This window comes from Procambarus clarkii, chromosome 29 (genome assembly GCF_040958095.1).
Source record: "Procambarus clarkii isolate CNS0578487 chromosome 29, FALCON_Pclarkii_2.0, whole genome shotgun sequence".
Taxonomy (NCBI): domain Eukaryota; kingdom Metazoa; phylum Arthropoda; class Malacostraca; order Decapoda; family Cambaridae; genus Procambarus; species Procambarus clarkii.
The window spans coordinates 9,491,370-9,510,437 of NC_091178.1; the positions used below are offsets into that span (position 1 = coordinate 9,491,370).

General features: G+C 42.3%; 1 protein-coding gene across 1 annotated transcript in view; it reads left to right on the forward strand.

The window, feature by feature from the left end:
- Positions 1 to 3,670: 3,670 nt before the first annotated feature.
- LOC123765030 (polypeptide N-acetylgalactosaminyltransferase 14) overlaps positions 3,671 to 19,068 on the forward strand; it is a gene marked incomplete in the record, with an annotated part of 70,310 nt that continues 54,912 nt past the window's right edge. The window contains 1 exon segment of the mRNA XM_069333440.1: positions 3,671 to 4,059. Within this exon segment, the coding sequence (XP_069189541.1) occupies positions 3,949 to 4,059 (111 nt within the window).

Consider the following 19,068-nt stretch of genomic DNA (forward strand, 5'->3'; position numbering starts at 1 on the left):
AGTAAGTAAAAAAATGCAAGCAAGCAAGTAACACTGTTCAATAATTATATACACTAAGTTTTTGTACGTAAAATCTTCTATTTAATGGAAATCTTTATGCAAATCACGATTGAAACCCATCCTCCTGTTTAGATAGTAGTTTTTGTAACTATGTGCACCATAGTACAAATATTGACATACTAAGCAATTAGTATAATTTGGTATTATTCCATTTTATAGCGTCCGAGAAAATGAAACTAAAAACAGTTAAATATTCCTAGGCCTAGTATAGCACACATATGTCTTATATTAGGCCTCAGATAGCCATATATTAGGCCTAGGAAGGTTATGATAGTTTAGGTTGTCTTTGGAACATAAACACAAAACCTTTTCCGGTTTGTCCATATTCAATAGTACAGATTTCTACTTTCCAATTGCATTGTACGCCGGTATGTACTAAGGTCCTCATCGTTACTATACGTTCTATCAAAAGAGGAGGATAGGCTGGATAATCTTATATTACATTTTAGAATACAAATGCATTTGACAAGCTCAATAAGTAGTAACTTTTTACACCATATATTTTATAATATATAGAACTGTACGAAATACATGTTTTGAACTAAAAGTGTACTTATGCAGTACATCTGTACTCTAAACACGTGCTTTAGGTGGACACCAGCCTACTCACTTAGAATATATTAATTAAAGTAATAGAATATCTTGGAAGTTGGCTTAAAACGTAATTAGTCGCTTGCACTCTATATAATTTCGCCTGTTTACACGTATATTAGCTAAAATAAATAATACAGTTTGCTGTTGTGTAGCATACAAACATATCAGAAGAACATTTTGTGCTCGTAAATAACCAGCTAATTTCATTGTTGCTATTGATTGATTGCAGTGATACCACACACACACAGCAACTTGTAAAATCAGGCGTTTCCTCTACAACAAGGCACCTCTCATTTTTTGTCTATAAAACCTTTATAAAGTCAACACAAAAAATGCCAAACCCATACATAGATTTTCATCTCAACATATCAGACAAAAAAGTCCTGCAATCAGAAAAATGTTAACATTTCGTGAGCACAGGCCCTAAAATTTGGAGATAATAGCTCCCATTATACCATAATTGTGTGATGCGTTAGGAGGACGGGCTGGACGAAGTGTGGCGAGAAAATTTAATGGAATTAGGTTCTTATATCTTTTTGATGTTGGCCAACTCTAACTTGCTTTGTTTAAAGAACTTTGAGATTCAGTTCTCGATAAGACATGTAATACAGCAAAACTTGCCACCGCCCACAGAATGGATATGGGGGTCCATAATATACTAATTCAACTAAACTTTAGTTTTTTTTTTAGTTTAGTTAGACGCAGACTAAGTTTTCACAACTTAGTCTGCGTCTAACTAAAATTAAGTGACAACAGTGGTAGTATACTAAGTTATTGATGCACATAAAATATGAAAGTGGAGCGTTGCTCGAGTCATATTCTGATGTCAGCTGCTGCAGCCTCGCCCACCTCTAGAATTAAAGACATGCCAACACACTCCGCCCATTTGTTTTTCCGCACGTCGTAGCTACAGCAGCGTTTATATAACACAGTTCTTTATTCATTGGTTTATTAACATCTTCGTCTTTTATATCATGGGAATTAGTGATATTAAATTTGAAAAATCTTTACGAACCAATGCCTTGGCTGCATCTGTCAGTGATAATAGCATTGTGTGGAAGGCTGCTAGGCTGCCCCAGATGAGAGCGTCTTGGACATGTGTCATATGAAACACCTGTTTTTCATTTGGGCTTCCGGTGTTGACTATTTTGCTTATATAGATATTATTCAATGTGAAACTAACCATTTACTTCCTACAGATATAATTTTTTTTTTAGTTATATTTCATTTGATGTAACGTCCCAAATCTTACTGGTGTCCAAATAATTTAGACAAACTGCTCTGTGGAGTACCTCATAGTTCTGCTGACAATGGTGTTTTGATGGAGTTTCTAGATATTTTAATTCTCAACTCGGAATGAATAGTTCAATACAGGTAATGCGTCTAAAAATATTATATTTGACAAGAATAGACCATCGTTGCTGGTGGACACAGCCCATGTGTTAGCCCGTGTGTTGAGCACCCGCCCACAACCTACATGCTAGCACGGAGCAGCTCGGACACGCGTAAACATCCTAAGGATTGATTAGAACCTTTACCGCAAATGGTCTCCGATCAATGGCCAGATTTGTAAATATATTTAGTGTTTACCTATTACTATGTCTCTATGTGCTGTACGTCCATGATTTGTGAAGGGTTCCTCCCCCGTGCTGTTTGAGGAGTTTATTGCTGCTTCTAGACTGCATGCAGCAAAGTTATTATAATATATGATCGACCCGACCGTAGCTTGCGGCGCGGACCACTTAACACTGCATATTTATATAATTTATTTGCTTCCATTCCTTTTGTGGCGAGACAGAAACCTCTCCATGTAATTATATTTATTGCTAGGGTGAGCGTAAATAAACAGAGGTCTGTAATTGACTTGTGGTTCTTGAGTTTGTATTCGTCGCATTACCGAAAAAATACTAATTTGCTGTGTGGAGGGCTGCGGTGTGGGGTGGGTATAAATTATTAGGCTTCCGTCCTCAAAGCATGATTATTTATTAAAAACTTGTATTCAGAGGTGTCGATAGGAGCACGTCCAAACTTATAACTCAGGTGTTCACAAAAGCACACACAATCTTAACTCTGTAAATGATGTTCTCCGTCATCCCTAACTAGTCTTAACTCTCACAGACACGATTGCAATAAGCGTTTGTCCATAACAGACAAAAGTATGTCAAGGCTCGAATCTATTATAATAACATTATATGGAGTATTTAATTGTTAGATATCCCATAGATATCAACCCTAAAAGGTTGCATCATTTAAGTATTGGGAATCTCCAGAATGCAAATCTGCTATCAGAACCCCCGTTTTGCACAGCAATCAAAATGTCATCATCATATTACTGAGTAAGAAGGGCCACATTTTTATGGGATAGCTTATATTTCCGCCGCCCTTGTTGTTACTACTGCTGGTCTGCGGCAAGACTATAAATAACACTTTTGGGAGTTTGCAGCACTCGCTGACACACAGCTAACTGTCCCAGGATAAACTCACCAAAATTATTCTCACACCTTGTATCGCCATGTGTATATGAACGCGGAGCAAAATACAAATATTTTTTTTACAAATAGTTAAGAAATTTCTTAAAATACTCACCTATAATTGACGCGTTGCCTATATATAGATCGTAGCTAAATATCTTATCCTTGCGAAATGTATGTAGCTCATTATCAGTGTAAACTGTCTAGCGCCAGGAACATCAGGGTGTAGTCTCTGAACCCATTATGTGTAGGGTGTAGCCACTCTAACATTATCACTTTCGCCTACACGATAGGTATGGCGTGCATAATAATATAAACACAAACATATAATTTAATGGGACCATTTTGGACAATGCTTATATGATCCTTAGTTCCAAAATCAAGACATAGATGCAAGATTTTTTCAATGGCGGAACTGTATAGAAAAGAAGGAAATCTAAACCACGATAAAGCATTGCACATGAGCAAGCAAAGCACGCAAGTCTTGTAGACGGACCTGCGATAGCCATCAAGACTGTAAACAAACGTAGAGGGCAAGACTCAAGCCTTCGTGAATTAAGCTTGAGAGTGTGTGCGATATAGTAAACCATTAAACGATAATCACAAGATGTCAAGAAGCACAGCAGGCATGAAGTAACGAGTGGGGAGCGGAAGCAGTGCGTGAAGCAAGCAGGGAAAGAACGGACAGGAGGATGGAGCAGGCAGTGTGCGAGGCCGAGGACGTCAGTGTGTGCGTGAAGCACTTGCTGAGTGGAGGGTGTGCCGCTCCGGGTCCTCCCTGGTCGTAAGAGACCCGCTCCTGTCCTTGCTCTCTGGCCTCGGCATGAGGAGACGAAGAGTGTTCCGGATCACCATGGTCACGGCAGCCATCATTTCCGTCATATACTTAGTGCTGGTCACCACCACCTCCTCCACCAAGTTCAGGAGAAAAAAGGTAATGTTAAACAAATCGCCCACAAGCACGTGTGTGTGTTTGCGACCCGCCCACTCTCCTGAACTTACATAATCATTTTTACCGAATATTCCCAACGCGTCATACTGTACCTTTCGTCATCATCTCCCTGTATTTCTTTTATTAATAATATTCTTGCATATGCACCGAGTGTCTGCAATGTTCGTATCTTTCACGTTGTGTTATGATTGCTTAATCTTATCGTATTTATCTCGGTAAAGCGAAGGAAAGAATACAAATGCTCAGAAGTTTTTGTTTACAAGATTGAGGTTATTTTTGTTATTAACACGCTTAGGTAAGACAGGCACATAAGTGTCGTCCAGCACCCTTGTGATGTGAGGAATTGTGTGGCACCCTAGACAGTGAGGTGAGAGAGATGGACGTCTTCTTGGCATCCTAAGAAATGAGGGAGGAAGTATGACCTCTAGTGTAACCCAACCTCCAAAAAATATTATACTTTGAGGGCATCTATTGGTAGAACGAACACAAATGAACAGTTGTACCCTAAAAATTTCGTTTTGTATTATTGGAATATTCCAACTGGCACGCTGGTTGGAATATTAGACTGGTAACTATAGACTACCTAATCTAACCTGTCCTATGATTAAAATAAGCAATCCTAAGCCTAACATACGCCAGTTTTGGTCTGATTTAGTATGGTAATCCTAGAAAATTTTAGGTATGGTTATTGCCTTCGTTCTTGGTACCTTTACAAATTTTATAATAAACAAAAGACTTTTTTTGTACAATCCTTTTTCCGTTTGATTAATAATAGCTGCAATTAATATTAAATTTTTAATGATAGGTTGCTCTAGTCTAAGGCTAGTGACACCCTAAGGAATTGTGAAGGGAGTTGATAGAATGACTCCCAATGACACGCCCTTGAGAGGGGGGGAGGGAGTGGTAGTATGACGACCCCAGTGATACGCAATTGGGAGGGGATGATAGTATGACGTCCTCAGTGACATGCCCTTGGGAGGAGGTGGTTATATGACGACCCCAGTGACACCCATGAGAGTTTGGGGTTGGGGGTATTCCATTACACAAGATCTCAAATAATAATAGCTTATAATATGTAAACGTACGTTGATTTATACAATGTCTACAGCCAATATGCATTTATAATTATGACATTTTAAACTAAATTATTTAACTAAATTAAATATTCTCAAACAAGCAGGAAATAAACTGTCATATTTTCCAACCATTCTTGGGTCTGGACATACACACATACACACACTACGGGCTCACCATAGCCCGTGCTACTTGGAACTTTTTATTCCAAGTAGCGATCTTTAACAACAACAACAATTCTTGGGTGCTCCACCGCAAGTATGTCTTGTGTATTGCGTTGTAAGAGAGTATGAGTTCTTTCTCTCCCCTCCTATATGATGGAGTGTGTAGCTCTCACTCCTGTTGCTGGTAGTATGAGGTCTCTCGCCGTTGTTTGAATTGTGATGTTTCCTCGTTGTTTGAAGTATGAGGATATGCAGCGTTACTTTCTCAATCACAGTGAAATTTCTCATTGTAAAATGCGGTATCTCTCTCCTTATTTCCTAAATTATGAGGCTCATTTCCTTATTCCTTATATTATGACTACGGGCTCGCCATAGCCCGTGCTATTTGGAACTTTTTTTTCCAAGTAGCTGAATCTAAAACAACAACAACATTGTATTAAGAGGCGTATCTTTCCATTTCGCTATAGTGTGAGGAAGTATCAGGCCTTTTCCTTATTCCTTGCGGTGAGGGATTTTCTTACTGGTCTTTACAATATGAGGATATATATGAATCTTTAAAATTGATCCTTGCAGGATGAGGAAGCACAAGACACCCCTCTCTCCCTAATCCTTGGAGTATGAGGCGGCATAAGTCATACAGAGTGAGATATCACTTCTCATAATGTTGACCTCTGTAGTCGTGACACGAGTTGCGTGTCTGTAGGGGTATTAGTCACCCTTTCGCGGTGACAGAGTACTCAAGTCAAATTAATAATTTTGTCTCTAAGTAACACGACACAAAGACAATTTGCAAAATGAATTGTAGACACGAGTGAAAATAAACTTAAGAAATTTGTGAGAAATAAGTGTAAATGTATATAACCAGACGAAATATATTGCTATATCTCCTCTGGTCAGTCTTTAACAAGTCTTTGGGGAAAGGATCAATACTAAAAGTGGCATTATTACTAATAGTAAAAAAAAATGCAAAAGATAAAACCCAGAGAATTACAGACCGGTTCATTAATTAAGTATAGTGTCCTGTGCCGTGGTCCGCTCACAGTTACAAGGACCCCGGCCAGTTCGATTCCCTGACTGGACAAAACGTTTGGGCATGTTTTCGTACACCTGATACCTCTGCTTACCCACCTATAAAAAGGTGCCTGTGAGTTAGGCAACTGTTGTGTGTTACATATTATGGAAGCGCAATCGTTAGCCTAGTCTTAATAAGCCTAACAGGCTTCCTATCCCCAAGTAGTATGGGACCATTCCTTCCCCCCATCCCACCCCAAATCCTTATCCTGACCCTCCTTCCCAGTGCTATATAGTCGTATTGGCTTGGTGCTTTCCCCCTGATAGTTCCTTTCCTTCCTTTCCTATCCCCCAACAAAGGATACAAGACTTTGATCTAAATAATTTAAATGAATGTCTTAAGTGCCACCCCGGCACTGTATGCCAGGTGTCAGCAAAATTTGCTCGCGTGCCTATGATTTGCCTCGCCTGTTATATGGTCTTAATTCATTTCATTCCTCCCACCTCGCAACGGAATATATATATATGCATGCAGTTTGTTAATAATATCTTTTGTTAGATACGAAGAATCTCGTCCCCCGAGCTAAACTTGGCGTTTCATAAAGGCTTGTCCTTGTATGGTGTTGCATCATTAGTTTACCAAGTTTACAACTACTCCTGAACGTCTGTTAGTTAGTCATTTGTTATGCACCCCATACCCATCCCGTGGGCGGTGGTGAAAGGGTTACAGAGGTACATGATGGGTTCAGGAACTGAACGCCATAATTCATTTAGCTAAGCTACCACGAGAATTCCATATACATGAACATCATCAGAATGAGATATATACACCACAGTAAAATATCAATAAAATCAACGCTGGAAAAACAGAAACTTAAAATTAAACTCTATTTCTGTGTCGTTATTGATACCGATATTTAACAAATTTTGTATTATAAATTACATTTAGCAGTCTAGATTTTATTGAAATGAACATCCATATCACAAGAATACATAATATATGATATTACACTGAGGAAATATACAATGCTGGTCAATTGATGGTTGGTGCTCAGTTATAAAGATGAAAATTTTGTAAAAACTTCGCAATATTCACCAGATAATAGCTTAGATGTGCAGTGATCGATGGAGTGACGGCCGCGCCGCAGGGCCAAAAAAGAATGCACTGCAGGACGATTTGGGGTTTTGCGGAAAGTACAGAGAGCTTGAAAGAGTAAATACGATAAATATGCAACTGAAGATTGCAAATCACAAGCTGCAGCTGTACCAAGTAAATCATACATAAATAACCACACACACACACTTTATTGGACTGTTTTGAGGTGTTAATCGCGTGACTGTACTGTACCAGCCAGACCTTCAACCCGGCATTATATTAAAAGTTCAAAAATTGTTTATCGGCTTGAGTGTGTTAGACCTTGTCTCCAAGAGGAATTATGCAGAAATCGTTAGTAATTTAGAAATAGCTGTTGTTTCTTTTAGACACCTGTTTAGACACTCCCAGTGGGCACAATATTCAGAGTGGCATTGGTTCGTCGTTGAAGCTACGTTAATTCAAATTCGATTTGGCGTTGCTCTTCGATATTGTGTTCACTGGACTGTTGCTTGCTTAAACACCAGTCACTCACCACAGTCCACTCTCAACTGTAGCCACATACCTATTAATTCTTCACCTTTTATGAATGTCGGGGACTGGGAAGAAGAGGTGCTAGAAAGAAATCGAGAATCATAATATGACAAGCCTACTAACCAGTACCTTCCAGACAGCATAGAGCGCTTCGCTGCATTGGGCTGAATTCACAATACAACAGCTGGTGGCTGAACGTTTTGTATGGCGGAGTTATGATTGATTGTCTTTGAAACTCTGCTGAAGATACTAATTAGTCTGGTCGATTGATGGTGGTGCAGGAACCTACGTCAGGTTTTGACAGGTTATGTCGATATTTGGTGACTTCGCGACGGGTTGAAGCTAGACCTTTTTTTTTTAATTAATATTAACACATTTAGGTACATCTGAATTTGTGCAGCTACCCTGGACTATATGAAGGGGAGTACAGTGTATCAAAAAGCTAACTACGTGATGCTAAAAATCCCCATCACACAGGATGGTTAGTCATACATGTCATACAGGCATGTGATAATTGGTCTGCACTGGCAAACTCTTTGGTGCATTATGAGGATATCATCAACACAAGAGTGAATAAGGTAGCAGTGATACTGAAAGTCCCCATCTCGCAGGATGGTTAGTCAGTGCAGTGCAGTGTACCTGCAACAGTGCTACAGGGCCATATGTTCAGTAGCCTGTACCTGGCAAATTTTGGGCGCATTATGAGGATATCCTCAAGAACACGAGAGTAAATAAAATAATTGCAAAGTTCCGGGTACCTCATGTCAACAGGTCTGAATGGTCTGATAACTGGGCATTCAGTGATGTAGTGTGCGAGATCACGTCCCAGTTCCTGCTTACAGAATTTGCACCTGGAGTGCTCAGGATTGGGAGACCCGTCACCTGTAGCCACCTGCCACAGATAACGGTAACCAAACCTGATCCTGGCAACCGCTCAGTGGTCACAATATCGAAGAGAATCGCCAAGTTCATTGCCGAATCAATATCATCAACGCTGAATTAACGTTGATGCAACGTCGAACCAACGCCTCGCCCGGATATCGTGCCTAATGAGGCTGCCAGAAGATTGTTTAGTGTGTGTAACTGGAGTACGATTAACTCCATCCGATATAGTACCTATTTATTAGAGTTTAGTTTTTGGCCGAATACAACTTCCCATGCACTTGGTTTTATTATGTTAAATCGCCTTGATCGCATAGTTTTGTTAATTTTAGTAGCCTGAAAAGTTAGAATCTGTACTGAATGAGAATAATGCTTTCGTCGGCTATATTTCTCTTTTAACCTGGGGAACATTTTTGAGTGCAATAATCGTTATGAACTGGACGCTAGTTATAATTACTAGGTCCAGTTCATACATACATTATTTGAATAGTATTTTGCCCGAAACGCTATGCGTGCTAGGCTTTACAAGAATGTAAAATCATAATTATTACTATGTACACTCTTAAACCCACCCAATGTACCTTCTTGTATATAAGTAAATATATAAATAATTAGTAAAATGCACAAAGTCCATTTAGTTCTTTAGTGAACTAGCTAACCTGAGGACGAGCTGTCATTCTGGAGTACAGAGACCAAAACTGATCTGTATAATCTCAATGGGGCTTAACAAGAGTAATATATAAATAGTGGAGTCTTATTGAGAAAGTCAATAGGAGCCATGAGGAGGATTCGAACCTACACACTGGGTACTCCCAAGCACTCGCCTTGGACCCCTTTACCACGACATTCCCAAAAGCAATGAAACCTGGTATTCTCCTAATGGCTCTTACTGATTTTGTCATTGATGCATCACGTTAATGCGATTTCTTTGTGCAAATGTCTTATTGCTAACGCTTATAGAAATAAATGTAAATTTCAGTAGCCTTGTTTGGTGTCTAATCTTTGTTGGTAATATCTGGAAGCCATCTAGTGTTTGTCTTTGTCTGCCCAGATGTTTGTGTCATAATGTATGTTTGCTTTCCCTATTTCTTTGTTTACTTTTCATACCAGTTTGACTGACCAGTTGCTGTTCTAAATAGAATTCTCCATTTTTAAATTGTTTGCACATATCGCTTTTCTTTTTTCCGATAAGTTTTTTTTTTTACTCCCATTGTTATCCATCTTCGGTCATTGTTATTCGACCTAATTAATTTATTTAGTGTGGTCAGTTTCTTAACCTTTATTATGTAACTGTGGATTTGTGTGCAATGACACCGTCATTGAAGTCAAATTGCCACTTTTCTAGATATATGTTTTACAGAGGAGTTATCATGGACCAGCTGGCGCTAGAAAGGTTTTAAGGTAGAGACTAGTAGGCTGTCCCCAACACCGCACCAAGCGTCCTCCTGCATTTGTGGTGCATTTGTGACTCTGTGAAATCCATCTTGAGTGTGTTGATGGCGAGTGCACGACAAAGCTTGCTGGTCGTGGCCCCCTTGCCCGTGGCCCCCTGCCCGTGGCCCCCTGCCCGTGGCTCCCGTGCCCGTGGCGCCCTGCCCGTGGCTCCCGTGCCCGGGTCCCCTTGCCCGTGGCCCCCTGCCCGTGGCCCCCTGCTCGTGGCCCCCTGCCCGTCTCTCACTGGTCCTCGCGGTGTTTGTCAAACAAGGCTAAACGTAGTGGCAACAGTGACAATATATTTTATAATATTGGTAATAATAATAATAATGATTGTAAATAGATTAATTCAATATTTATTTAAAAGTAATATAACTCACTGTACCCAACAAAACCCACCATTTTTAACAAAACTCACCATTACTAAAAAAAACTTCCATTCCTAATAAAACCCACCAGTCGTAACAAAACTGTCTTAAAGTTTGGCATTGTATACCAGGAAAGTCATAAAGTTAGGCACTGCATACCAGGAAAGTCATAACGTTTGGCACTGCATGCCAGGAAAGTCATAAAGTTTGGCACTGCATACCAGGAAAGTCATAAAGTTAGGCACTGCATCCCAGAAAAGTCATAAAGTTTGGCACTGCATGCCAGGAAAGTTAAGATCAGTAAAGTCTTAAAGTTCGGCACTGTCCATCAGTAAAGTCTTAAAATATGGCGCACTATAAAGTGTTATAACGTCAACAATCGTCATCTGAACACGGAAAGAGATGGATGGATGGAGGCGATAATTTGGTCTTGCTTACAAAAATTGTATCGTCGAAATCTGTGATTTGTGTCGCGATGAATATATAGAACGTCAGAGGCGCAGGTTCTTGGTAATGTGTGCTTTGTCTCCACCCCCTTCCCCGTGTCCACCCCTTCCCCGTCTCCTCCCCTTCCCCGTCTCCACCCACTCCCCGTCTCCACCCCTCCCTGTCTCCACCCCCTCCCCCTCTCGAGGGTCTCCACCTCCTCTTGTGCCAAGTCTCTACTCCTCCCAGTGGTGAAGGTCTCCGCCACCCCCTGGTGTTGAGGTCTAACGACCAGGTAACGAGCCACGTTTATAACAAGCTGCATGTTTTGGAGAGGTAGTAATACCCGTGACAACCCAGTCTTGATGTGAGGAGCATCATAACGTCCAAGGAATTGCTGAAATGACTTTTTTGTGTGTGAGAGACCTCAATATCGTTGCACCTCTGGCAGTCTTATCCACCCCTTGACCGGCTGCTATGATCTCGCGCTAAAAGTTCTCTCAATTCTTTGCGCGGTAAATCCTATCCTCTGTCCTTAATCCATCATTCTTAGGTGACACATGTGAACACTTCACATATTATTTACTTACTAGGAATCACTAGTAACACATACTGGTAGTCGGACATTCACGGGTTCGTTAAGTTTTTCGTTAATCGTCGTTAACTTGTTAAAGGATAACTCCAATACTACTAGTTTGGTTATTTTACCCAACAAAGGGAAGAGGGAATGACTGATGCCACAGAGAACAAGGGATATCATTAACTCAAACAGCTAGACCTGTTTATGACTGAATAAATTCAACTGGGAGAAAAGAGAAGAGGAAGAATATTTCCAGATCATAATTTGAGAGCGTTTTGTGTTTTAACAAATAATTCTCGGTGCACCCTAAGAGCTGGACGTCCACCTCAAGCCATTTAATATGGTAAGTGAATAGATCACGGGATGAGGCTCTTACTACGATAACAGTAATTCAGGTATACTCAGCCAGTGTAATCCACAGCAAAATCCCACTTAGCTCTATTCTAAGCTTATACACAAACCCTGGGCTCAAAAGCCGCCTCCAAACTGTGGTGTTCACTCTCTATTTCTATATTGATATTACAGTTTTATAAAAATAATAAAACAAAACTAAAATATTTAAATAAATTTTAAAGTAACTCAGGATATTGTCAAATTTTATATAAAATCTCTATTGTTTAATAAAAGTGAAAAAGAAATTCCAAATATTAAAATGGTGTTTAGCAAATCTGTAGGAAGAGTGTATACCTTATAAACAAAATATAACTTAGCATATACCATATATGTAGTTATTAATAAGCCAAATAGTGACTATAAGTAGTAAGTCATGTATGTACTGTCTTGTGCGAGAGCGGGTTGCAACCCCACAGAATGCTCTGAGTGAATAACTAAGCTGTGCTCATTTATGACTAGTCACTCACTTCCTGGCCTAGAAAATACCTTAGGCCTATACCCAATGACAGCGAAGTCCAAGCTGACTGCACCAATACCAGGGAACTGTTTAACAAGATACTAACGACTGGTACGCTAACGTAGCTGATAAGATTTTTAGCACAAATGGAGACTTACTGGACTGTTATAGAGAAATTCCACCCCCTCCTTTTTTGTTGGATTGTTCCCGTCTCCCGTGGATCTCCACCTCCCTCCCTCCTCCCTCCCTCCCCCTTCCACAATGTGGGTCCCCACCCCCGTGTTGTGGGAGTCCGCCCCCCACCAGTGTGGAGGGGGCGCCGTCCCCCCTCACCACCAGCTGCGGGGTAAACCTGAAGCAGCCAAGGTTTGGTGTACGCTGCAGGGGGGGGGGAGGGCGACCTTGCTAAAATATCTGGTTAGTTTATTATGACAATTAATATACAAGGGTCTCTATGGTGTCACTTGCCACTTAAGCTGTAACTCAAACTTTTGCTGTAACTTGACACTTAAGCTGTAACTTGACGCTTGAGCTGTAACTTTGTAATGGGGGAATACAAAATAGACATGTAATGGAGGAATTAATGGAATAATTTTATATGTAATGGGGGAATTAATGGAAAAATTTGATATGTAATGTGATATTGATATTTAATTATGTAATTGGTAATTTAAGTTATAAATGTAATGGGGAACGCAATGTAAGTTACAAGGGGGAAGAAATTATTTCAATCAACTCATTGCACAGGATCATGAAAAATAATATAAATATGCACAATAATTTTTTTTACATCACAATTATTTTGGAAATATTAAAAATATTTTTTTGAATCGATGAACAAATAAACACAATTATGTTCAGGGGAAAAATTTTGAAACAAACCATTTAGAGGGAAACATTTACATACATTTCTACATCCGGAATGTATCGCTCACGCTGGGTATTAACACTAAGTTACAAATACAATGACAATACAATGATAAATACATCAAAATGCGTCATTACAACTTGACACTTGAGCTGTTGTTTTTCACTTGAGTTTTCACTTAACATCTGGGCGTTTATTTAACACTTGGGCAGTAATTTGACATTTGGGCTGTTACTTGACATGATCTGTCGCGTGACAGCTGGCCTGCCCCATGACAGCTGGCTTGCCCCGTGACAGCTGGCCTGCCCCGTGACAGCTGGCCAGGCACATGACAGTTGGCCTGTCACATGACAGCTGGCCTGTCACATGACAGTTGGCCTGTCGCATGACAGTTGGCCTGTCGCATGACAGCTGGCCTGCTCCATGACAGCTGGCCTGCCACATGACAGCTGGCCTGCCACATGACATCTGGCCTGCCACATGACATCTGGCCTGCTCCATGACAGCTGGCCTGCTCCATGACAGCTGGCCTGCCACATGACAGCTGGCCTGCCCCATGACAGCTGATCTGCCCCATGACAGCTGGCCTGCCACATGACAGCTGGCCTGCCACATGACAGCTGGCCTGCCACATGACAGCTGGCCTGCCACATGACAGTTGGCCTGCCACATGACAGCCGATCTGCCCCATGACAGCTGGCCTGCTCCATGACAGCTGGCCTGCCACATGACAGCTGGCCTGCCACATGACATCTGGCCTGCCACATGACAGCTGGCCTGCCCCATGACAGCTGGCCTGCTCCATGACAGCTGGCCTGCCACATGACAGCTGGCCTGCCACATGACAACTGGCCTGCCACATGACAGCTGGCCTGCCACATGACAGCTGGCCTGCCACATGACAGCTCGCCTGCCCCATGACAGCTGGCCTGCCACATGACAACTGGCCTGCCACATGACAGCTGGCCTGCCACATGACAACTGGCCTGCCACATGACAGCTGGCCTGCCGCATGACAGCTGGCCTGCCACATGACAGCTGGCCTGCCACATGACAGCTGGCCTGCCGCATGACAGCTGGCCTGCCCCATGACAGCTGGCCTGCCACATGACAGTTGGCCTGTCACATGACAGCTGGCCTGCCACAGGACAACTGGCCTGCCACATGACAGCTGGCCTGCCACATGACAACTGGCCTGCCACATGACAACTGGCCTGCCACATGACAGCTGGCCTGCTCCATGACAGCTGGCCTGCCACATGACAACTGGCCTGCCACATGACAACTGGCCTGCCACATGACAGCTGACCTGCTCCATGACAGCTGGCCTGCCACATGACAGCTGGCCTGCCCCATGACAGCTGGCCTGCCACATGACAGCTGGCCTGCCCCATGACAGCTGGCCTGCCCCATGACAGCTGGCCTGCCACATGACAGCTGGCCCCTCACGAGGCTACAACAGTTACCAACCTTCTGGAAATTGCACATGATGCTTGTTGACACTTTATCTGGTGACTCAGAGAGCTTATCTTGGCCCGGCCAGGCTTCGTGAGGGCGTGGGGGGGGGGAGGGGCGGCCATGGGGGTTGTGTGGGTCTTGTTGGGGGGTGAGAAAATACATACACACAGGGGCGGCGGAGGCTGAGTGGACAGCACGCTGGGCACGTAATCCTGTGGACCGGGGTTCGAGTCCCGGCGCCGGTGAGAAGGAAAATGGGCAGAGTTTCTTTCACCCTGATGCTCCTGTTACCTAGCAGTGACAGTAACAGTAACACATGCACATATACACAGTGTGTGTGTGCACTTGTGTGTGCGTGTGAAAATAACTAGTTAGTAGTTAGTAACAATTGATTGATTGACAGTTGAGAGGCGGGCCGAAAGAGCAGAGCTCAACCCCCGCAAGCAGAACTGGTGAATACTAGGTTTTCATACTAATAATACTACACACACACACACACACACACACACACACACACACACACACACACACACACACACACACACACACACACACACACACACACACACACACACACACACCTGTGAGGATTAAACTGTTAGGAAGGCTTTGATGAACCTCATCACACTTAGAGAGAAACAGAATCGAGGAGACAGGAATAGATGGAAGCAAGGTGCAGTGGAGTCACGGGGATGCTAGACACAGCTTTGGTGTAGTGTAAGGGCAGTGAGCAAATATTACGTACTAGAGAGAGACAATACTCTTAATACAAGAGTTTCCAAAGATACAACAAGAACTAGGAGGGCCAAGAGTCGCTGCATTAGACAATCAACAGCTGGTAAAGCTGGGCTTAGGAGTTAGCGCTCGACTCTGTAAACACAATTAGGTGAGCAGGCCCCAACAACCCTCTAGTTGTGAACCCTCCTCTTATGACCCCTGACGAGTCTTATTTCAGTTGCACGTTAAGAGCTGTGAAGAGATTTTAGTTGAGGAGCTTCATCTGGCAGACTGCTCCAGGGAGTAATTATTCCCTGTGGGATGGAGAACTTCCTGTTGTCAGTTCTGATGACTCCTTGACACCCTGGTAAGGTAGCGTGTTGTGCGTATACTGTCTTTGTGGTGCTACAACCTGTCCTCTTCACACGCTGGTAAGGCCGCGTATTGTGCGTACACTGCCTTTATGGCGTACACGTTCCTCTTTGATTTGTGTCTAGTTATTATCTCCTGAACGTACAGTGACCATGCCTGACTATCTTGAGGTTATCTTGAGATGATTTCGGGGCTTTTTAGTGTCCCCGCGGCCCGGTCCTCGACCAGGCCTCCACCCCCAGGAAGCAGCCCGTGACAGCTGACTAACACCCAGGTACCTATTTTACTGCTAGGTAACAGGGGCATAGGGTGAAAGAAACTCTGCCCATTGTTTCTCGCCGGCGCCTGGGATCGACCCCAGGACCACAGGATCACAAGTCCAGCGTGCTGTCCGCTCGGCCGACCGGCTCCTCCTATACATAAGACTACAGTAGTGTTGAGTCCTCGCACGTCACATCAAACAACAATCTGCAATTGTCAAATAAGTGTAAGTAGTATAGTATCAGATGTCACTAATGAGATGTATCGGAGGCTTTAAGTGTAAGTAGTATAGTATCAGATGTCACTAATGAGATGCATCGGAGGCTTCAACATTGAGAATAAGAGTTATATCACATTACAACAATAGTACAACTATGTACAGTCTTATGAACATCTCAGCCCCTAAAGCTGACCTCACCTTACAGTTCACCCTTGAGGCCCGGCTCCCAACCCAGTCGACGGCTGAATAACTTAATAACTGGAGGCCTGTTGTCAAGGGCATGTTGAGGGGAAGTAATAGCACTAGCCAAACATGATAGTTCGAATCCTCGTCACGGCCCTTGTGGATTTGTTCATTTGATGCATCACGTTAGTGTGATCTCTGTGTGTAATGATAGTTCATTCACAAACAAGAATTATACAGACAACTGTGGAATTACTGATTATTCACCAAGGTGCTGGGCAAAATCCTAGGTTCAGTCTGCAAGAACAATTGGGTTAAAAACTCTTGAAACTGAATACTAATATTGATAAACTCCACCAACCACTTTACCCGAGTACATTACTGAACTGTAGCTGCACTTAATTTCTACTAACTCACATAAAGTAAAATCTTCACTAAACATAAGACACTGTGGATCAATCACCTGAGAGCAGTTGCTAAAGTACCTCAGGCTTCAATAATGCATAAACGTAAAATTCAAAGGTATACTCAAATACATAAATAGCCAAGTGAGCAGCACTCACGCACCCAGCAGCTTGAAATCACAGCGCCACACTTGGGGTTTAAATCTCCGGTAAGGAATAGGTGCAATCCAGTCCCACTAATGGCCAAGAGCAAGTACGTTACCATTTAACTGTAACCTATCACGATACTTCTATCTGGTAACAATTCATCCTTTGCAAGTGCTTGGTAAGTAAAAGTAAATATTAGGAGAAATGGGGGGGAAGGGACCTTTGACAAGTCGGCGGCTTCCTGTCCTCGCCGAGGCCCCCCTAGAGTGTTAGCGGTCCTCAGGTAAATTAGCGGTGAAGAGAGTGATCTATGAGAGAGCGGCCAACATGCCACCGTGGAGGCGAGACCCGACCTAAGTCCACACATCACAACTCAGTTTTCTGCCTCTCGTAACGCGGACGTGGCTGGGGCCAGATTCACGAAAGCACTTACGCAAACACTTGCGAACCTGTACATCTTTTCTCAATCTTTGGCGGCTTTGTTTCCAATTATTAAACAGTTAATGAGCTCCGTTGGGCCTGACAGCTGAGTGGACAGCGTTTCGGATTCGTAGTCATGAGCTTCCGGGTTCGATCCCCGGTGGAGGCGGAAACAAATGGGCAGTTTCTTTCACCCTGATGTACCTGTTCACCTAGCACTAAATGGGTACCTGGGAGTTAGATAGCTGCTACGGGTTGCTTCCTGGCGGTGTGTAACAAAAAAGAAGGCCTGGTCGAGGACCGGGCCGCGGGGACGCTAAGCCCCGAAATCATTTCAAGATAACCTGAAGATACTGATGTATCCAAGGTATTTTTACGTGGTTGGAGTCATTGTAATTATATAATTAGTTTGACAAAGTTACATTTGGTTCCTCTAACATATTTTATCATCCACGAGGAGCTACATACACATTAGTGTTTTAGGAACTAAACCCGTGTTCGTTTAACTAAGCAGATGTGTGAGGATATCAAGTTTGTTTTGCTACATTAGCAAGTACTGTGAGTTGACGGCGTGCAATACAGCACACGACGAGTTCATTAGTTGTTGCTAGTGCCAGAAGCCAACACTTTATTCCGAGTATATTTTGGTAAAGTGTTCTGTAACTGCTGTATATGACACGGCGTTACAGAGCGGCCAGCTGGCCGTCCTTGTGTACAAACCGACGCGATCTCAATATTGTATATTATTAAGACCACAAAACAACCCGTCCTCACGAATAATACATAAAGATAGATTATTTTATTTTTGTTTTGAAGCGACAGTGTTAAGGATAATTTATACAAGAATTATCCCATATAATTTTATGACACGTTTATATAATGCTGAGCTATGTTGACCATATCTAGCAGACGGAAATAGCCTAAGCTACTCTGTCTCTTTGAGATACGTATTTTTAGATGAGTTAGTGATGAGAGATTTTTAGTATTTTATTATCTCAATAAACGTACTTGAACTCTACCAAGGGGCCAGATTCACGAAGCACTTAGGCAAGCACTTACGAACCTGTACATCTTTTCTCAATCTTTGGCAGCTTTGTTTACAATTATTAAACAGTTAATGAGCTCGGAAGCACCAGGAGGCTGTTTATAACAATAACAACAGTTGATTGGCAAGTTTTCATGGTTGTAAACTGTTTAATAAATGTAACCAAAGCCGTCAAAGATTGAGGAAAGATGTACACATTCATAAGTACTTGCGTAACTGCTTCGTGAATCTGGCCCCTGGTGTTCGGCTTCAGAGCTTTATCTTTTTTTTTCTGGTAGATGTTTACTTGATCATTCCTTAAGTTCTAAGCAGACTGCGAAGAACTTGAGCAAATTGGGTGAAATAAAATTAATTTTCATTCACCCAAATAAGTCGTTAAGGAATTAGTGAACATCTACCAGAACAAATAGATAAAGCTGAGGGCGCCGCAGCCTATGAGATTCCTGGTAATAAAGTTTACTTTATTACCAGGAATTCCTG